This window comes from Diabrotica virgifera, chromosome 7, assembly GCF_917563875.1.
Source record: "Diabrotica virgifera virgifera chromosome 7, PGI_DIABVI_V3a".
Taxonomy (NCBI): Eukaryota; Metazoa; Arthropoda; class Insecta; order Coleoptera; family Chrysomelidae; genus Diabrotica; species Diabrotica virgifera.
This window is the reverse complement of record NC_065449.1, coordinates 24,316,405-24,339,182: the sequence shown is the minus strand read 5'-3', so window position 1 is coordinate 24,339,182 and position 22,778 is coordinate 24,316,405. Positions and strand designations below refer to the sequence as shown.

The window sequence follows — 22,778 nt, the reverse complement described above, 5'->3', positions numbered from 1 at the left end:
GAGTCAGCTGTATCCGCCTCTCAAAGAGAAACTAACGTTGTAACGGCCACCGCATCGGATAATTTTGCGATTGTTGAAGACAGTTTAAATTTGGATGTTGGGAACTACCTTGATACTAATAAAATTTGTAGCTTGAACGATCGCTTGAAATTTACTTTGTTAACAAACCCATGGAAGCCAGATAAATGTTACAATTTCAAGTATGATATTGACGATGGTAAACGACCATTTATCCATGAATGGTTAAATACGTACCCCTGGTTAGCTTATTCAAAAGAAGTTAAAGGTGGGCTATGCAAGTTGTGTGTACTGTTTAGGCCCCGTAACCCATGTTAGTTATCAAAGCGGCTTTATAAATCGCCCATTCACCAATTTCAGAAAGTTTCATGAAAATGCGAAATCGCATATGAACTCTGAATGGCACAGACAAGCATCTGAAAACTCAAGTAACTTTATATCTGTCATGAAAAATGAAAAGAAAAATGTTGAATGTCTTGCAAATTATGGTTTGGCCAAGCAAATTGAATCGAACAGAGCGAAACTAAAATCCATTGTTTCTTCAATTTTGTTTAGTGCACTACATGACTTACCATTAAGAGGTCATACCAATGAGGATGCTGTGTTCAATAACCTTTTACATTTTAGGAAAGAAGCTGGTGATTCTGTTTTAGAAGACCATCTGAAAAATGCCTGCTTTTTGCCGTCAGTAGCAAAAGCCATCCAAATAGCTCTTTGTCTGCCACCAACAACTTGCACCATCGAGCGATCATTCAGGTAACTAACTATAATTTTATTACGTTATATTCTTATCCATGTGTTTCAGTTCTTCTAAAACTTACATTACAATATAACAACCTCGATACTTTTTTACAGCACTCTCAAACGTGTGAAGACCTGGATAAGGAATACGATGTCGAACAATCGTCTACGTGGGCTATGCCTGTTATCTGTACACAGAAGAAAAATAAAAGAAAATAAAGAAAACTTCATGCAGAAAGTAATTGATTTATTTGCGATGGACACCAGAAGAATTCAATTATTATTTAAGTAACATTTTACTGACACTAACCGTGTTGCGTTTTAAACAGCAAAACAATTTTTCTTGTATTTTTTGTTTCAATGCCCTTTGCCCCCCCTGAGGAAATATCCTGTGGGCGCCCTTGGACATTAATGTTAGATTATAGGCTTGGCAAAATTCGTGCTACATAACTTTTTGTAATACCTCGGTAGTTACAGTCTCAGAGAATTTAGGGAGTGAGTTTTTGAAATAGTATTTGTTATAAAGAAAGAAATTAATAATAATTGGAAGCCATTAACAAATCAAAATCTATTGCCATATGCCTATACAAAAATTACAAAACAAAATATTCAAAATGGTATTCCTTTGAATAGAAAACGGTACTTACCATTGATGTCTGAGGCAGTCTGTATGTTCTATTACAATAAGGAGAGATTTGTGCAAAAAGAATAAAAAGACACATAAGTTTGAAACATAATCATAGTTTATTTATATAGAAAAATTGTTAAAAAAATAAAACTGAACTGGTAAGAAGGGAATAATAATATTAAGTTTTTCGCGTTTTCAAAAGTTCGAAAAAAGAAATAAACACTTTGTTACATATTATAACTGATGACTTGCGGTGGGTGTACTGTGGGCTGCTGGAGTGGTATAGCTCGCTGGAGAGGTGGTACGGCGAACTTCACTTACACTTTACAATTTCGGATCTAAAGTACTATTACACAACTTGTTCTTTTTTTATACGAAAGATGAAATTCCATGGTCTTGTTTTATATTAAAAAAAGTAACTGCTTATTTTGATTATTAGTGACACTTTTCATCAACTTGATGATAAAACAAATTTGTTTAGACTATTGGTTGTTAGTTAAAAGATCAGGAACTACGTTCCGCGAAGATTGAGTTAATTTCTTCTTGCAAAAGGCATACTAAACGCCACTACTATGAACACTATTCCATTTATTTTAACGGAACAACACAAAAAATATACCGGTATGGTATCTATGGCAAACACATCGCAATTGCCACTTGCACTACAGAATCTCTCAAGATTCCATCTGAGCCTGTCTTTGGCACAGACAACAAAAATTGGACTTCTTCACTGCATGTCCGCTGAAACTTAATTGCCCTCCTGTCCTAATTCTGGACAAGAATTTCTTCTCTCTAGCAACAGAATTCACCTCCCATTCTGGCAACCATCGAATACTTTGTCCAATCTTAATAACCCAAACATTTTTCTGCCAATAAGATAGCGAGAAAATGATAATCAGAACATCCCACAGATGCTATGACTCTTCTTCTTAACCAATAGAAAAACGCTACTTTTGCCGTAAGCAAATCTTCTGTTCCCATCGAAATTGATGACTCTATTTTTAACGGTCACGGACCTAGGAATGGAAACTGTTGATATAATCATTAAGAAGATGGCAGGAAGTCACAAGTAGCTACTTTATAGGCACGAGGATATTAAAGCAATCTAGCTCCTCGATACTACTGGGCAACCTAGAATATTGAAGACGACAAAACCTTTTGAACTAAGTAGTTTGAGTGATAGTGAAAAGTAGAATGTTAGAATATGGCACTGCAATAATCATAATCGTACTGATGAGTATGGAAAAAATATATTAACTTCAGTTTTTTACTGATTTTTCTGCCTTTTAGTAATATTTCCAATATGGTCTATTGTCCACTTCTAGTGTCCACTACACCTAAATACTTAATATCTAAATATTTTGTCTCTTAGTAGACAGACTGTCACTTTGTCGAACTCATGCTTCTATATTAATAATTTCTGTATTTCCCTCATCTGTTATAGCTTCTGGTACAGAGTTGGCCATTGCTATTTTCGCTAATTTTTAAAGTTTTAAAGGATAAAGGATGAAGAGAATATTAAAACGCCAACTTATTTATTTTTAATGATTTTATTTAAGAAAGGACCTAAGCCAGTTCAAAAATTTGCTGGCGTCTGTAAACACAACATAATTTGAAAGATCACAGCTCTTTGTGTTTGATTCGGATATGGACAACGAAACGATTCCCCTCAACATCCATCTTCCATCCCATTTCATTACAAATCCTCCACCACTGTCGCCATTACAAGGGCCAGTATTATTTCTGAACCCTGAAAAAAAAGATAATTAAAATAATTATATTTTTACCATAACCATGAATTTAAGCAGTACAAAACACGTAATCAAATTGTAAAGAGTGTTGTCCAAAGTATCACCTTAACAGCTTTTTAAGATTCCTCTAGATCTTCTAGGTTAGGTACAGGCTTGAGGTGTGAGATCGTCGTAAGTTTGAAGCTCTTTTATATTTAAAGTATATAGACCCTTATTCCTGTAGGTTTTTACTATCTTAAAATTCAGTTATAAATTTTAAATGGTCACAAAGAGTAATATCTACCAAGAATACAGTAGTCTAGAAAAAAATTTTGCTGAATATTTTATTCCAGATCACCCTACGGGGTTGTCTTATACAAGATTTTGTTTTTACCAATCATTTTTTTATCTCTTCTTCTGTTGTTGCGTTTTTCGTAATTATAAACCCCAAATATTTAAATTTATTCGTTCCTTTTATTTCTACCTATTCTATTTCCAATTTGATATCTTCTTCCGATATTTTAGGTATTCCGTTTTCTTCATATTTTTTTATAGACCCAGCTGTCTGTATTTCTTTCTTTAGATTTCTTACCCTGTAACTGATATCTTCCTCATATTGAACCATGACCACCTGGCCGTCTGCAAAACACAATAATTGTGTAGAGATAATCACCCCTTATCGGTTTTTCCATACCCCTACAATCCCTATTTTGACTTCCAAGCTGTTAGTGCGTGTTCTAAAAATATTTTAAATAGAGTTGGTGATGTTGGGCATCCCTGTAATAGTCCTTTTGTTGTTTTGAAGTTAGTAACTATCTTGTTTTTAATTTTTGTTTATAAGTACTTCATTTCTGATGTATATAATATGTTCTTCATTGCTTATGTTTGGTTACATGATATTGCCGTTTTTGTCATTGTCTTGTATAGTTATTTCCTGGACAAGATGTCGGATGCCTTCCTAAGGTCTACAAACGCCGTGTATACATCACTATTCTCAGCTCTTTTCTTTTCTATTGTCTGGTATATTGTATACATATGATCCAGATATGATTTCCCTAGTGTGAATCCTGCTTGCTCTTCATCGATTTTACCTTACATACTTTTCTCTATTTTGTTATTGATTTTCCTGCCGTACAGTATTTCCATTACAGCGGTGACGCTTATTCTCCTGTACTTTTAGCATTCTTTTCTATTTTTTTATATCGACATTATATGTGCTTCCTGCCGTTGCTTAGGAATGTCCTCTCTTTATTGCTCTTTCCATGATTCGGCATATCATTCTTCTTATTTTCTCTATTCCATATTTGATAAGCTCCACCACAATTACTCCTGGTCATCTAGCTTTATTGTTCTTCATACAATGTATTACTTGTTGCATTTCTTTGTCTATTATGATAATTTTTTCTCCTCTGTGATCATTGTTTTTTCTATCAAGCTGAATTCTGGTCTTTGTTCTATCAGTAAATTTTTATGGTGGTTCCCCCAGTCGTCGTCCTGTAAGTGTTGTATAAATGTTTTCTCTTTCTTGTTATTTCGTAACGATTTCACAATTTTGCAGGCTTCTCAACTTTTTGATCCTCCCATATTCTGCTTTATACTTCTAAATGACCTTTCCCATTGGTCATTTTTTTTTTCGGTGTAATAGTCCAAACTTCTCTGTTCTTCTCTCTATATTTCCGGAGGTGTTGTGGATATTTTGTGCTTAGTTATTTATGGTACAAATAAAATTGGTACAAAGTTGAATTTTTAATGTAGTCAACTGTGTTTACTTACCCGCGCAAAATGTTCTATTTGATGTTATATAATGGAACTGGAGATTACTAGCTAAACACTTTTCTTGGCTGACTACAGGTAGATCTGTTTGCTTTGGTTCTTCTGTCATTAGAACACCATTTTCATCTTTTCCCCAACCAACAATTGTACCAGAATGGCCTAAAAATAATATAATATGATATTATAAACCATAAATAAAGCTATATTTTTCATATTTCTATATTTAATATCTTCAGTTAGTAAGGAAAACACTAAATACAGATGGAAAATAATGGAAAACATACTACGTTGTGAAACAAAAAGTGATGACACTAGTAGAGGTGTAAAATTGTCGATAGGAACATATAAATTTACATGACATTACTATATTTCCCACCTTTAGACATTAGTGTTTCCCACCTCAAAATTAATGCTTTTTACTAGCATCTCTCTTAATTTATTCAATAATTTATTCTAACATGGGAAATTAAAAAAAATGTTTTTCGATGTCATACCTATAATTATGACTGAAGTCAACCAGTTCTAAAGCTAATGTCGTCCCTATCATTTCCAACTATCGAATGTGAAAAATCCGGTTTTTCAGATTCGATAACTTGCCCTCGCATTATAATACGTGATACATCTTGTACAAATTCTCGTTATAGTGCAGTCACTGAAGGTGGAAATGAGCTATTGCCTCCGACTTGGTTGAACCTCCATCGATTTTCATGAAAATTGGTGAGTGGTTAGAGGATACCTCAAGAAACAAAGGTGACATGGTGCTAACTTGCGCTTTTATGCTGGGGGTGGATGCCACCCCTTCTCGGGGGTGAAAATTATTTTATTAAAAACAACCCCATAAACCGATAGAGGGACAAATTCTAAACTAAATCGCTAATATCAAGTTTTTAAAATAAATGAATACTTATTGAGTTATTAAAGCTCAAAAATTTTACTTTTTCGTAGAGAAAATGCGTGTTTTAAAGCGGTTTTTCATAAATAACTCAAAAACTATAAGTTTCTACAAAAAAGTTATAATTACCAAAATTGAAGCTAATAAACTGAAAAAAAAATTTGTTGTCCGAATAATCGTTTATTACTAACTTAAATTAGATATAGATAATTGAATGTATATTTTTTTCGGATAGTACTAAAATCTAAGTATTCAAGCTTAAGTAACGGGTAAACGATGCATTTTTAACATATACTTACTAAATGTTTGTCAAAGTACTCACAAATATCTATCAAATGAGCTGTCGAAGAAGTTGATATTATTAAAATTTATTCTCCAAAAACGTTTAAAAATTTATGCTCCAAAAATTTTTTAAAAAAATGTATTGTTTTTTTAGAATAAATCCGTTAATTTTTATGATATCCAATTTGACTAAATACCATTTGAAAGGTAATTTCAAGGGCTTTAAAATAATTTTAATCTTTTAAATCCCTTACTTTTTTTAAAAGATAAAAGTTAAAAGGCCCGTGTTACATGGCTCTCGCCGTAAAATTAAGGCTTTAAACGTTTTCATCTCGGTTATTCGTTATGTTACAGGAACACTAAAAACTAAAACATTTATTAAAGAAAAAACTAAAATTTGGTTCTTCATAATTTTGTACGTACATAGAGTATTTTTGGAGTTATTATCAAAAAAAAAACGAAAATTACGAAAATATGAAATATCCTGATTTTTTTAAATCATATTTTTTTCAAAAATATGCATTCTAAACCAGTCAAAGTTTTTGAAATCATTACTTACGCTATAATAAAGAAAGATTTATAGGGATTGTCGTAAATTTGAACTTTTGTGGAAATTGCACATGTTTTATATTTCACTTTTTCCTAAAAAAATCGAAAGGGTTGTTTTATTTTCATCATAACTTGCTAAATTGTGGTGCTTTCAACTACCTCTAAAGTTCATTTGATAGGTATTGCTAAGTACTTTGACAAGTGTTTGATAAGTATATGTTATAAAATGCACCGTTTCTCGTTATTTAAACATGAATACTTAAATTTGAGTACTCACCGAAAAAATATACATTTAATTGCCTATAACCCACTTTGATTTAATATTCAATGGTTTTTTAAGTAAGAGGCGTATAACATGTTTTATTATCTTCAATTTTGGTAATGATAACTTTTTTGAAAAACTTATAATAGTTTTTGAGTCATTTATGAAAAACCACTTTGAAATATGCATTTTTTCACGAAAAATTAAAATCTTTGATCTTTAGTAATTCAAAAAGTATTGATTTATTTTAATAATTATGTATAAAAAAATTTACTTATAATTTGTCCCTCTATCGATTTCTGGGGCTATTTTTAACAACATAATTTTCACCCCCGATAAGGGGTGGTATCCACCCCAGGATAAAAGCGCAAGTTGGCACCATGTCACCTTTGTTCCTTGAGGTCTCTTCTAACTACTCACCAATTTTTATAAAAATCGATAGAGGTTCACCGAAATCGGAGGTGAAAACCTTCAGTTACTGCACTATTATTATAGCTTGATTAGGAGCGCGGGAAATATGCTGTTTATACCATCGAATATGAACATTTTTTCATTTGGTTGACTGCAAACTGACGACAATGGTTATATTCGATATTTTGTTTTGTATAAATATAACTAAAGGTATATTTCTACAACGCTAAATGTCGAATGTGTCACATTCCTTAGTTTCTATTGTAACAAATTCAACAGTTATTCAATTATAATCTGTAAACTGTCGAAAATGCTAAATTGCTGAGAAGAATAAAATGCACGTGTTTAAAATTAGTGCGAATTTTGTTTCAGTATCGCTTCCAAGAAATTCTTGTGAGGCAGTTTATGATTTCATTTTAACGGATTTTCATTATTTGATTATACAGTTATTCGCTATTATACATTCGCTACTTTGAATCATCGGACCGAAACAAATCTTTGATTAATACAAAAAGCAAAGTAACGAATATGATTTTTTGGAAAGAAAAAAATTTATTTATTTAGCGTATGGCTCTATCACAGTCTTTGTATAAAAATAAAGATCACAATACATTAAAAAATAATAATAATTAATTTTTATAAACGAAAATTTAGTTGATAAATATATTGAATCGATTCATTGGTCGCCATTAAAAAATCGGACCAATTGCCACTGTACGATGTGATGGGGCATTCCTCCACCAAATGCTTAACCGTTTGTCTTTCAGCACCGCAATCGCAATTTGGAGAAGGTATTTTTCCCCATCTAAAAAGTGAGTCAGAGCACCTACCACAGTTGGTTCTAATTCTATTTAGTGTAGTCCAGATCCGTCTTGGTTGATTGAAGCCCTCTGGTTTGCTTGTAATACATGGCATATTTCGGATGTCAGGTGGAGCATTCTTCTCCCAATCTTCTTGCCAACGGTCGGTTATTTCGAAATTCCTTTCAATTAGTATCCTTGCAGAATCGAGAGGGTTTTTTCTTGAACGAAGCCTACTTATGTCTAGGGAGCGGATTTTATGCTAAATGCATATTGCATGCATATTTCGCATATTTGAGAACTTTACTAAATTTTGCATATTTTTAAAAAAACATGCATATTTTGTACCTATTTAAAAACATTTAAGTCCAAAAATTTTTTTTAATTCGACACAAAATATTTCCCCGCACAGGCTGTCGTATCTATTAATTCGAGAACTACCTGAAGAGAGACGGCTCATTTACTGCCTTTTCATTTTTTCTTAGAAAATACCCGATCTTTACACAAAGTACTTATTTAGTGCTTAAGTACGCCGTTATAAAATGATTGTAGGATGTTAAAATTATGAAGGATGGTTTACCGGGAAATCCGAATTTTATTTACTTTTATTATTATTTAGTAGGTACCTATAATTCTGGTGATTCTTTTAAATCTCCTATTGTTAAGAGAATTTACACCTGGAACCATAGTTTTACGATTTTCTAACGGAAATTGTTAACGGAATATATTAGGGGTGAATAATTCCCTGATGTAAATGTACTAATAGGTAAGTAGTGTGAAGTATTCGTCAAAAGTCCTTTACGGGTCCAATTGTACAGAAACAAATTACCTAATGTACCTTCACCTACCGAACCAGTACTGACTAGGTGGGAAACTTGGTTGGAGGCTGCAACTTTTTATGCTGAACATTTTGTCGCAATTAAGGAATTGCTTTTAGAATTTAACGCCGAAGACAGTGGTGCTATTATAAAGGCAGAACATATTGTTAAAACAACTTCATTGACAAATCAGCTATTTTTTATCAAGACGCATTATAGCGGAAAATGTCTTTAACAGAGTCCGTCGAAATAGTTAGAAATTTTAAAGCAAACATTTCGAAAATTCCCGGTGAAATCGATAATTCAGTTAAAAAGAAATTAGAATTGGTTCTAGAAAAAAATAATGGCTTTAAAACTTTGGAGGACATATGCGAAATTTTTAATGTAAATTTTGAAATTGATTTTGGTGCAGAATTTACGGCTTTAACAAGTTATTTTAAATACGCCCCAATTACTTCTGTTGATGTTGAAAGTAGTTTTTCAAGTTATAAAAATATTTTTTCTGATCAAAGAAAATGTTTCCTCGTAAAAAAAATTGGAAAAACACATTGTAGTGAATTATAATCCAAGATATATATAGTGATATTGCTGTTTTATTTTAAATAGGTAACTATTGGTATCAGTTTTTGTAAAAAATGTGAATAAATTGTATATATAAAAAATTGATTTTATTTGAAAGATAATAAATAAGATTGCCGCCCCCCCCCCTATAAAAGAACTCCCTAGAATAGAATAGGACAGAAAATTTGTGGTTTCTCGAAATTCGCATTTTTTGAATTTTTGTGCATACCTTGCGCATATTTTGTAATTTTTTACTGCATATATATGCGCATATTTCCTCAAAATTGATCGCATATATATCCGCTCCCTACTTATGTCTCTGCCGTTAATATCAACGTGAGAGCGGAGTACAGGATCGGCGTTAATTTTTCTATACTCCCTGACAAGAGCATGTTCTCGATGGATTTTTGAGGGGGCTATGTGGCTTAGTGTTGGTAGCCAATACGTTGGTGTGGTCTTAATTGTACCTGATATAATACGTAAAGTCTGGTTTAGTTGGGCATCAACCGTTTGGTGTGTGGGCTGTTGAGCCATACCGGTGCACGATACTCTGCAACTGGATACACGAGTCCCAGTGCTGTCGACCTAAGTGTATTCGCTGAGGAACCCCATGTGGTACCGCATAACTTTTGTATAATATTGTTTCGTGTTCTAAGTTTTGCCGTCATCTTTGTAAGATGTTCTTTAAAGCTTAGCGTTCTATCGAGTGTCACACCTAAATATTTTGGGTATTTAGTATGATTGAGAAGTCTGTATTCAAAGTGGATTTTTAATTGGTAATTAGCCAATCTGTTGTTTAAATGAAAGCATGATACTTCCGTTTTGGAGGTACTGGGCTGTAATCTCCATTGTCGGAAATATCTCCCGAGGATAATCAGGTCGTTTGTTAGTATTTGCTCAGTAGTCTCCATTTCTTCATGGCTCGTAGCAAGTGCCCAGTCATCTGCATAACCGAACTTCTTTGATATGGTTTCAGGCATATCTGCTATATAAAGGCTAAAGAGTAGAGGGGCCAGCACCGATCCTTGTGGAAGACCATTGTTCAGTTTCATTTGAGTACTGGTCTTATCGCCCATGATGACTTGAAAACTTCTATTGCAAAGCATTGTATTAATGACATCAGTAATCTTTCTGCATGGAATCGCTCGCATAAATTTATATATTACCCCTTGTCTCCACACGGTATCGTACGCTGCTGATAAATCGATGAAAACAGTAGATGTTTTTAGTTGTTTTTGAAAGCCTGTTTCTATGTAGTTAGTCAGTGCTAGGACTTGGTCTGTGCAGCTGCGGTTTGGTCGAAATCCTGCTTGTTCCACAGGTATATGTTGAAGTATTGTTTGGCTAATTCTATTATATAGCATTCTTTCAAAAAGTTTGTAAACCATACTTAGAAGTGCAATTGGACGATAATTTTTTGGTAGATCGTTAGGTTTCCCTGGTTTTAAAATGGCTACGATTTTTGCTCAATAATTTTACAAGAAAAAAATAATAAGCAGTTCAAATTTGTTATCAATCTAACAAGGATTAAACATTAGGTACATACAAAAAATATAAAAATTTTCCCATTTGTCAATGCGATAATTTAGGAGTCTCTAAAAAAGAGTTATTTTGCTCTCCTGAAAAGTACCACTTTTCACATTCGATAGTTGGAAATGGCAGGGAAGATGTACAAAGGGGGAACTATAGTAATGCAATGTAAATGTTTATAGGTTTATACCAATAATTTTCCACCTCTACTAGTTTTATCCGTATTATTTTTCCCTCTTTTGCGTTATTTTGCCGGTCATCACTGTATATTAAGCAAAACGATATCCAAAGAACCGGATATCTAAACATTTCTTACGTTGGAAAACAAATTCTGATAACAACTTAAATCCGAGCTTTCTACAATTTATAAAACAAACGGACTATAAATAAAGAGACGTAAGGAATCTACAATATGCATTTCACGACACGTCAATTTATCAAGATAAAAATCCAAACGAATTTAGTTCCTAGTATTCAATACTCCTAGAATTTCTTTAAGTACTCTGAATCAAGATGAGATAGAGATACGCCACTGTCCAGACAACAACACAAAAATAGGTGTTCCGATATTTAATTCGATATCGGATAATATCGAACTAAATTGGTGTAAAATTGTAGTGAAAGTGGTATTTAACGGGTAAGGTATATTCAGAATTATTAATGGTTGCAAAAGAACCTGTTCTACGACGAATAACTTGATTTTTTAACAGTGGGTAGAGGTTAGTTATCCGAAAGGTTGAATTGTAACTAACTTCTGGCGCTAGATGTGCTAAGCTGTGTAGGCAACCAGTAATTCACCGAACCCAGTGGCGTGGGAACTAGTAAGTACAAATTGTGAGAGTACTTCCTAAATGTCAGAGCAGAATTAGAAATTCCGTCTGTGTTGGAGGTTGTAGAAAATAAACAATTAAGTTGGTGGGGACATTTGCAGAGAATGAATGACAACCGACCAGTCAAACAAGTGTGGGAAGCAAGAATTCAACACAAACGTGGAAGAGGCAGATCAAGGAAAACATGGGATGACGTGATTGGAGACACACTTAAGAAGAGAGGAAAAACGTGGACGGAAGCAAAAATATTAGCAAGAGACAAAAAAAAGTGGGGAAAATTTGTACATGAAATTTAAGTGTAAACTCTTAGGGGTAAGCCTGGGAGTAACTCTCGTACACCTTAGGGTAAAACTGTTATATATATACTATGAATCAAATTCGTTGGATTTTTATCTTGATAAATTGACGTGCCGTGAAATACACATTGTAGATTTCCCACGTTTATTCAGTTATCGTCCGTTTGCTTTGTAAATTGTTGAAGGCTCGGATTTAGGATTGCTACCAGAAATTGTTCAGATATGAAGAAATGAATTAGAATTTATATGTAAGAAATGATTAGATATCTGGCTCTTTGGATTTTGTATTGGATGTCGCTAGTGCGTCTGTTACAAGTTGTTTTTAATAATTGGCTGACATGACAGGGAGATTCGGTTTGGATTCAGAGCACACCACGGATCGCTCTGAGGAGTCCAAGAGGACAAAATGTGCATAAGCGGATGGTGGTGGTCTCTGTATCAAAACTAAACCTTTAACTGTCTATCTTTATTACATTTATTCTTTAAAATGACTCACCAACGACATAATTTAAATCCGTATCTCCCATCCAAAGACACACAGGTCGTATATAATTAGTAAATTGTAGTGATTCTCCAAGAATTAAAACAGCTATGTCTGCGTCACTGGTTAAGCTTTCGTAATCCGGATGAATGTGTATGGACTCCGGTTCCACTATCTTTTCTCCTCGTACTGGTATCCATTTGTGGATATTCAGTTTTCCCAGGATCAGTAGTACCTCTTGAGGTCGAAGTTTTCTGTGGTCGATCTCCACACAATGAGCAGCTGAAGTAAAATAGATAATATTAATAATACCGTTATTTGCTTAATAACTGACTTAAGCTACAGATATATTTAACCTGTTTGATATAGTACCAAAGACATGTTAATCGTAGACAAGGCATACTGAGCAAAAAAGCGTAACGCGCGGCAGTCGATCGATGGTCTATCTATCTCTTTTTACTAAGAGATACCGCTCATATGACGTACAAAGATGGCTAGACCACTCAAAATGAATATTGACCAATGGGGTCGTTGATATCGGCGTTACACCTCGACGCACAGAGCGGCCATAATCTACAGGTTATTATATCTATGTATTTATAGTACACTGTTGTTACGAGAAAACTTTTGATCATGTACAGCACGCCAAGATGATGCCAATACTAAAAGAAGCAGGAATTAAAAACCAAGATCTGAAAATAATTAGAAACCTGTACTGGAATCAGATCACAAAGCTCAGAGTTGAATGTGAACACACTGAATATTTTAAAACCATACGTGAAGTGAGGTAAGGCTATATTTTTCTCCTCTAACCTTTAATCTCGGCTCTGAAAGAAAATTTATCGAAGGTTTTACTCCCTTCAACCTGATGGAGGTCTTATTCAAGAGCTACAACCCTCTATTAGAGTCAGAGTAAGAATACTACGGTGCTACGTCTTCTCTTTATCATTTTTTATGGTGCTGAATTGTAGACCTTCGAAGATACGTGCAGATTGAAATTAGAAGTATTTTGGATGTGGCTATATCGGAGAATATTTAAAATCCCGTGGACTGACCAAGTCAGAAATGATGAGGTCTTCAGTAGAATGAAGATGAACTGAGAGGTAGTGACTACCATCAGTACTTTAAGTGATCTTGCAAGGAAGAATATATGGAAACCGATGCCCAGGAAGAAGAAGAACATCCTGGTTTAAGAATATAAGAATCTAGTTCAGTACAACATGGGTTTTTCGAGCTACTGCAGGTAAGAGGTGAATAAGTAGATATCAGATGAGATGGTGCGATGTTTTTGGATGGCGGGCCATTATATGTTATGTACTGTCTACCCTGTTGTACGCAGTCAAGTGCAAGAGGGCAAGGCGAGAACCTTGTCACGTCTGGAGTCTTTTGAGGTGTGGTTGTAGCATCGGTTGTTAATAATTCCATGGATCGGGAGAGTATGAAATGTGAAATGATTAAATTTCGGAAAGAATGCTTAAAAATAAGAATAATTATTGATAACAGTAAAGCGAGGAAATTTATCTTATTTTGGCCATATCTATAGAAATAAAAAGTATGGTTTTCGGCAGTTAATTATTGAAGGAATAATCGAAGAAAGGCGAGATATTGGACGAATGAAGTTCTCGTGACTGCGAAACTTACGCCAATGACTTCAAAGGCCGACCTCCCACTCTCCACATTTTCATCCAATTGCCCTAATTTTAATCTAGAGATAGAGTCGGACATTGATAGCTAGAGTACGGTTGGAAGTTTGTTGATTATTCTTAAACTATTTATTTATTAACATGTTTGAATTTGACTATTTTATGTAATACTTATATGTAAACTTTGTGTATTGACACTTGGGCCAGTTTTTGCCCGATTCCGCAGTATGTCCAATATCAAATATTCAGTATTCATATCCGAAATTGGACAGTATCATTTTATCACCCAGTAGATCGAATGCATTTATTTGTTATTAAACACACACACGTAATTAATTAAATTACATACACATTTGGTCAATTATCAATAATATAATTTGGACATCAGCCAAAAGTTGCTGACATAAGATAAACAATTTACCTTAATTAGATACACAAAATCACGCGGGGCCCGTGTTTACATTGACCCAATTTAAACTTATATAAAACTAAGATCTCTTGTCTAGAAATTCAATTATTATTAATTCATTAACGCGAGTGATTGTCTTCAACGCTCATCATTTAAGTCTCTACTCAAAGTACCCCGGGTCAACATCCATAGTGTAAGTCTCATCAATAAACTCTGCTACTATTATTTGGTGTTTCCATCACAACTTAAAGACCATCTACACTGAGCCAACGAAGGGATATTGTTCTGTTTGACATTACGGAGACCCGCATAGTTATACGATTAGCAAAAGATTCAAGTTCCCTGGATTCTAGCATAATTCCAGTTGATGATCGCCAACCATGATCAGGAGAAGGCACATGAAAAACAAGTAGGACTACTGACTGGACACTGTAAGCTCAAAAATTATTTGAGTCGTATGAGTTTAGGGTAAAATAATTCTGTCCAGAAGCATCAGGTTACATGAACAGACAACTTTCAAGGCTGTGGAACCGTGTCAAGAAGGCTAAGCTATTAAGGAGCTTTAAATATGGACAAAGAAAAGCATAATAGATACGTGTAAAAGTGTAAGTAAGGAGAAATGGACAATCTAATAATGACAATAAGAAAGAAACCATTGATATACCTCACACTTTAATTTGATTAATAGTAATAATAAACTAATAGACCTGGATCCCGCGTACCAACAAAAAGTTGATTAATAGCAAGCTGAAAATTTAGTAATAGCTTAACGGTGTCTAGTCGAACAAACTTTGATGTATGGGAACACTGGGACAGGGGAAGTTTTAATTGTGGAACAGGTTAAACATTTTGAACGTTGAGGCTACGAAAAGGTTCCATGTATTTTGTCGGACAGAACTTCCAATCGATGTGTTACCATTTCATTAAACTTTCATGCAAAAATCAGACTGGTGTTTATCATCAGCTGGGCATTTTAATGAGTGAGAGTTTAATGAAAGGGTAACTAATCAATTGGATATTCTGTCCGACAAAGTACATGGAACGTTTTCGTAATCTGACGTTCCAAATTTTTAAACTGTTCCACAATTAAAACTTCCATTGTTCCAGTGTTCCCGTGCATCAAAGTTTGTCTGACTAGACACCGTTAAGCTATTAACAAATTTTCAGCTTCCTATTAATCAACTGTTTTTGGTACGCAGGATCCAGGCCGATAATAGTTATTTTACTTACCAGTAACAATATGTTTGGTTGAAATAAGCGATCCACTACAAATATAGTTGACACCAGTAGTTTTCACCTGAAAAACGGCCACCAACCACGGATAAGCCCCCCTTGGTACAAGCTTTCCATTGAAAATCAAATGATTGGTCGTCAAAGATTGTCCACACACATCGTCCATTGGCCTGACAGGTTGTACGCTATCTTTCGATGCCAGTTCGATGTCTTCTGGGAAGTCTATTGACTGTTCTGAAGGCCGAGGTGGTTCCGTGTGTGTGGCTATGGCAGGAATGGTTTGCGTCGGCCTTAAGGGTGCTGGAGTTGGCCTAAAGGGTGGTGGAGTTGGCCTAGTTGCTGAAAAATAATAAATTTGTATTGAATGCAACAAAAATCAGGTGACTATGATCTTTCCTACGATCTTTTCTACGATCTTCCCTATATTATTGTAAGGAGTTGAATGGTGGACTCTCAAAGATTCCACCTGCAACAAAATTGTATCTTTATCGTCAAATCCTAAAGATATCTTATCTTGAAAGAGACAATGGGAAACAAACAATTCTGTTTTAGAGAAGGATTGGGAACAAGGAAAGAATTGTTCTCAATGCTAATATTACTTTAACGATAATGGGAAGTACAGAAACCAATTTACGTCTGCTTTATAGATTTTGAAAACGCGTTTGATAGGGTTCAACATGATATCTATCTAGAAAAGATTGGAATAGATGATAAAGATCTGAGAATTTTACAACATCTATATTGGAATCAAGAAGCTTCTATTCTGGTAGGCGGCAAATATACAGACAAAATTTGCATTCAAAGAGGTGTCAGACAGGGTTGTGTGCTATCCCCAACTTTGTTTAACGTTTACTCAGAAACAATTTTTAACGGAGCTTTGGAAGGGCAATGTGGAGTTCGAATCGGGGGAGAAACTATTAACAATATCAGATATGCAGATTACACCGCGATCATGGCTGAAAGTATCGAAGATCTTCAATTCCTTATTGATCAAGTCACTAGACAATGCTCCAATAACGGACTTGGCATAAATACAATAAATGCTAAGTTATTTGTGGTTAACAAACAAGACGTCGGCCTTATGCAACTAATTGTCAGTAATGAACCGATAACAAAAGTTAACCATTTTTCAAATACCTAGGATGCTGGATAAACGAGACACTTAATCCGGATGAAGAAGTTAAAACTCGTATAGAAATTGCAGGAGGGGCATTTGTGAAACTTATAGCTATTCTGAGCAGTTATCAGCTGAATTTACAACTAAGAATCAAGTTCCTAAAATGTTAGGTGTACCATGTGTTACTATAATATGGATGTGAAATCTGGATGGTTAACATGATGAACAAATTAGAAGCCTTCGATATGTGGTCATATTGTAGAATGCTCAGAATATCTTGGGTTCAACGCATTTCAAACCGAGAAGTCTTAAACAGAGTACCCTAACAACACAAAACATTCCAGGAATGTACTATCAAAGTTCTATTAATGTTTGAATGTCCTGGACATTCAAGGAACATTCGGTGAACATCTGATTAAGTTATTGATGGAATGTTACCACAAGACATTCTATGAACATACTACCAATGTCATATATTTTAAGAGAGGCCATTTACTATTCAATTTGCATTCATTTTCAAATTTGCCGCGCGTGTATATATGTATTTAGGCAATCCAAACCACGTGACTTCTGGTTCTGGTTGGCATACAAAAAGTTACAGGTTACAGAGGTTATGTTTGTAATATCATTTTATTTCATTGTTTATCGTCGTATTTTGTCTATTTTGGATTCATTTGGATTTCGTTTGCTGTATTTTGTGAACTTTATAAACTTTACCACACTGCAAAGTGATTATTTAAGGAAATTATTATTGGAAACTCCAGATGTTTGGAGAAAGGTAGGGGAAACAATTTTTATTTACTGTTCATTTTTCTCTAATATTTATCAATATTGATGAATTTTGCAAGCAATAACATTATTTCATGTATTGTTTTAGATATTTATTGAAGCTGAAAAAAATTGGGGATTTAGATCCATATACAATTCAGTCAGAATTGGATTATTTTACCATAAAGTGCATTCCACCAAATTACTATTATAGATATTTATACATATCTGGTGGAGTCTCACAGTTACTACTCTAAGCAGCAGATGAATGCATACAAAAGCCCCCAGGCACATAAACATTTTACAGCTGGATTTGTTTTTAAAGTTGGAGTAAAGTTGGAAGTCACAAGCAACAACTTCGTAAGTATCTACAAGAATATTGAGGAAATCCAGCTCCTTGATACTACTGGGCACACTAGAAGATTGAAGAGGACAAAGCCTTTTGAACTAGTTTGAGTGATAGGTGATAGTGAAAAGCAGAGCATAATGCTTGTGTGTCTGTGTATGTTAGAATAGTGCGGTTAGAAAAGCAGAGCATAGCATAGTGCTTGTGTGCCTGTTAGATTAGATAAGAGACGCTATGGGGTAAGCTCTTCATTTTAAGGAACAGTAGTAATTTAGGTTAAATTAAAATTGCTCATTGGTCAGAGTTATGACCAGATTGTAATTGTAATGTACAATTCAATACAATGAATCGTCATCGTAGTGGCGATTATGGAAAAAAATATATGACAAGATTTTGTGCAATAAAAATGTTTAGATTTATCACGGATGTATTATTTGGTATGGCCACATATACTTCTGGTATATCGTCGGTGATGTGACAATACCTCCTATCTGCTTTTTCATGAATTTTGTAGGAGATGAAAAACTTGTTTGGGCCACCTTCTGTTTTCATATATTTTTTGACTTGTTTTGTAGTAAATTCAACTATCTATTTACTACAAAACGCTACTAAAGTTAAAACTTACGAATGAAAACAGGAGGTGACATTAAAAAATGTTTTTCGTCTCCTGCAAACTCATGAAAAAACATATAGGAGATATTGTCACATTATTGACGATATATTTCAGAGAATGTCTAAAAAATATACTTTGAATGTCCTAAGAACATTCGTAGACATTCATGGAATGTTTCAACAAGACATTCAGTCTAAACAATATACTGTGAATGTTCAAAGAACATTCGTAGACATTCATGGAATGTTCCAACAAGACATTCACGGAATGTTTAAAATGCTGACACAGCACTTTCCTGGGACTTTCCAGGGACGTTCGTGTGCTTTTGGGGACATTCCAGAAATGTTTTCAATGTCCTGTGTGTACCTTCTAGGAACATTCCTGGAATGTTTTGTGTTATTAGGGTAGGTCAAGGCGAAGGTGACTTAATGAAGATGAAAAAAAGAGGAAACGTGAATATCTGGGGCGTACAATGAGAGGTAGCAGGTACAGGATACAGCAGTTAATATTCAACGGAAAGATCGATGTAAAAAGAGGAATTGGTAGGAAGAAATGCTCATGGCTTCGAAACCTTCGTCATTGGACTGGTTTATCAGCAGATGAATTATTACGCCTAAAAGGGCACGGTACTTAAAGAAGAAGAAACTCAAAAGAAAAATGAGATAAATAAAACATAATAAATGCACTTACTGTGAACAATACTGCCCGTATTCGGTGTTTGCCCATTATTTCCAGTATTATAAATATTGCCATTAGTGAAAAATGGATTTTCGTTGTAAACATCTGAAGAACTTTCGGTGGCTGGTTTTTGAGGACGCGGTTTCGGTTGAAAATTGAACTGGTTCGGTGGTAGCGTGGGGTTGAAGTTGAATTTGTTTTTCTCAGTGTATGTTGGTCGCTTTTCGTTTCCGTATTGGTCTATTTCGTAGAAATGAAACGAAGCTGTAAATAAGTTTTCTATTTTAGTCAGTAAACTATACTAAAGCATTAAAAAATGACTAAATTAACAATGTTACGAAATTGAGAAAACAAGCTCGGGCTAAAGCAAGACGAGAAATAAAATAACAAAAGATAAGAGCTGGGTAAAAATTGTAACAAAATAAATACATATCTATACGTAGAAGAAAAAGCACCGAAAGTTACGAAACCTTCGATAAAATAAATGGAAGAATCACTGAAAAGTTATTGACAGAAAATAGAGCAGAATTCCAGAACGATGAAAATAAAGGAGAATAATTGCGGATTAATGTAAAACAAATCAAATAAATATGTAGATAACTTAGGAACGGAAAAGCTGCTAGGTCTGAAGATACACCAGTTGAAAAGATCAAAAATACACACGAGATGAACTATACTATAATGTAAGAAAACTATTTGAACAGTGCATAAATAGCGAGTGAGCACCAACTAAGGAATGGAAAACATTTTGGATAATACCTGCAATTTAGAAAAAGCGAAACAAAGGTAACTGCAGAAAATAGGTACTTAGGTAATAACGATTGTCTGTTACTAGTACCTTCAGTAGAATATATGAAAACATTATTAAACATGAAATTGAAGACGAGTTTACTGACTTACAGCCAAAAAACAGACAGGGTTTAGAGCCGATAGATCCACAATTAACCACCTATATAGTATAATTATACAGGGTAGCGATAAAGTATGGAAACACGGTAATTTCTCGGAAACCGCTCAGTTTTTCTGGAAATCTAATGAACTTTCTTATTTTAAATAGAACACCCTGTATATCTTTTGCGTTTTGAGGTCCTTAAGAAATACTGATTATTTTTCATTTTATATTCCCTATACCTATTTTTTTTTGGCCCGAGTAGACAATATTTTAGTATCTTTAAATCACTGGAAACAAAAAAGGTCTTTTGTCATTTTCCTCTAAACCTCTAAACCTTTGTCATTTTCCTCTAAAGTTTCCGAGTTATAAACAATTTAAAGCTGAAAAAATTCGAAAAATGACGATTTTCTAAGTTAAAAAACATAAGTAAAAAATAATATTTTTGAAACTATGAAGTGCCTAAATTCAAGTTCAAAGCTTATTGTATCAGCTAGCGATAAGTGATTTGGACTTATTTAATTTTTTCTACAACTGTGTTAAAAATGCAATTTTTAGCACTCAATGGGAGCGTTAAAAATGCTACTTTAAAGCACTAGTGCTTTAAAAATTTTAAGACACTGCAGTTAAAAGTAAATAATTGTCAAATTGTGAAACGTCAAAATATTTATATTTCATTTATTAGCATTATTATTAATAGTACAACTTGAGCAATTTGAAAAAGGTGGTTTAAAAGGTTTTTTAAAATTTAATTTAAACTGTATTTTTGCATTTTTAACACGTTTGTAGAAAAAAACTATTAAAATTTGATAGAATATACCACAATAAAAGTAAGATGTTATTCTATAGTTGTTATGATTTTGATCAGTTTTGATGTAATGTAAAAAAATATAAAAATGGAATGTCAGTCAAGTTCAAGTAAAGCTTTTGTAGATATTGTCCTGCAATTGAGAATGAATAAATTATAATTATTGTTGATATATAAGACGTTTGTAGAAAAAATATTGTATGATATACGTGTTAAAAAAATTATTGGGGAAAATTTTGTATTTGGGGATTTGGAAAAGTCAGTGATTAGAACAAGGCATTAAGCAAATAAATCGATTTTTAAATACAACATCTAGAGACCAACTTTTTGCATTGTGTTCACGATGATGTCAGACAAAAGTCCACTATAGAAAAATGGGTGGAAATGTATAGTTGCATTTTAAAGTGCATAAAATACATCTAAAACGCATAAACATGTCAAAATTAGTGTAAATGCTAGATTTTGTTACTCGTTGGTTTCTGGCGTCGCTGACGATGAATACGCCATCAGAACGTATCACCGGAGCACCTGGTGCCACTGCTAAGGCACGTCATCTAAAGTTTCGAGGGTTTTTGATACTAAATTGATGCAAACAGATTACTCTGGGGTTTTTTGGGGACAATTGTAGATTGCAAAAGGGGTCGATTGGCCCAGTTGACCTTACTACACTGCGACCTATAAGATCTTTTGTGTATACCCTACATCTATATTTTAGTCCAAAAGGTCTAGGCTTCTAAGAAAGTCCATTGTCCGTTTTGGAGCTAGGTTTGTAATCTGATCAGTATCAAGGAATACCTGTTCCAGATATTTATGGCGTTGCCGAACAATTACTCTGCAATTGCAGATAATATGTTCTGACGTCTCATCTGCCTCATCGCAGAATCTACATGTCCCACTGTCCAGTATGCCCATTTTACAGAGATGGTATCTGAGTGAGCAGTGTCCAATGAGAATTCCTGTGATTACTCTGAGATCAGATTTCTGAAGCTCTAAGAGTAATTTCGCGTAGCGGGCAGAGGGTCGTAATAACCTTTTTGCCTGTCTTTGGCCTGGAACATTTTTCCAGTAGGCTGCACTGAGTTCCTTTTCATATTTTCGAACTTCTTCCATTATGCGGCTTTTTGGTATGCCACAAAATGGTTCAGGTCCGATGAAAGGAGTACAAGATCTTTCCTTTGTGAGACTATCGGCAATCTCATTTCCGACAATTCCTTTATGCCCTGGCACCCATAGCAACGTTAGTTTGTTGCGACTAGCCAGTTGTTTAAGGGATTGTTTGCAATTCCAGGCTATTTTTGACTCGTAAGTTGTGGACTTCAGAGCCTTCAAAAGCAGCCTGACTATCAGATGCAATAAATATTCTTGCTGAGTTGAGGCCTTTTCTTAGGCACTCTTGAGCACAGAACTCTATTGCTATTAGTTCTGCTTGAAATATTGTTGGAGCATTTCCAAGGGCTGCGGATATCCTAATATTAGGACCTGTGATCCCTATTCCTACTCCTTCGTTTGTTTTTGACCCATCAGTATAGTAAGTGAGGGCACCTTTTGTGATTTGAGCGATTTCGTTTTCTGTCAACTCGCGGTCGTTAATAATAACATCTAACGCGAGTTCGAAATCTTGTTTTGCAGGCATTACGTCTGTAGGCATCTTCATGATTTGGGTTGTTCCAGC

The 22,778-nt window shown here is 34.3% G+C and overlaps 2 protein-coding genes across 2 annotated transcripts in view; one reads left to right on the top strand and one right to left on the bottom strand.

The window, feature by feature from the left end:
* Positions 1-339: 339 nt before the first annotated feature.
* On the top strand, positions 340-1,107 carry LOC126887738 (uncharacterized). The gene is made up of 2 exons (XM_050655456.1): positions 340-774; positions 874-1,107. Exons 1-2 carry the CDS (start codon positions 407-409, stop codon positions 1,049-1,051), a joined length of 546 nt encoding a protein of 181 aa, XP_050511413.1. The 5' UTR covers positions 340-406; the 3' UTR covers positions 1,052-1,107.
* Positions 1,108-2,918: 1,811 nt separating this feature from the next.
* Positions 2,919-22,778, bottom strand: part of LOC114324795 (serine protease gd-like) — a 66,264-nt gene continuing 46,404 nt past the window's right edge. Inside the window, exons 5-9 of the mRNA XM_028272642.2 lie at positions 19,422-19,673; positions 15,885-16,226; positions 12,618-12,884; positions 4,891-5,049; positions 2,919-3,137 (exon numbers count right to left, since the gene is read on the bottom strand). Coding sequence (XP_028128443.1) covers positions 2,938-3,137; positions 4,891-5,049; positions 12,618-12,884; positions 15,885-16,226; positions 19,422-19,673 — 1,220 coding nt within the window. The 3' untranslated portion in view covers positions 2,919-2,937. The remainder of the gene's footprint in view (positions 3,138-4,890; positions 5,050-12,617; positions 12,885-15,884; positions 16,227-19,421; positions 19,674-22,778) is intronic.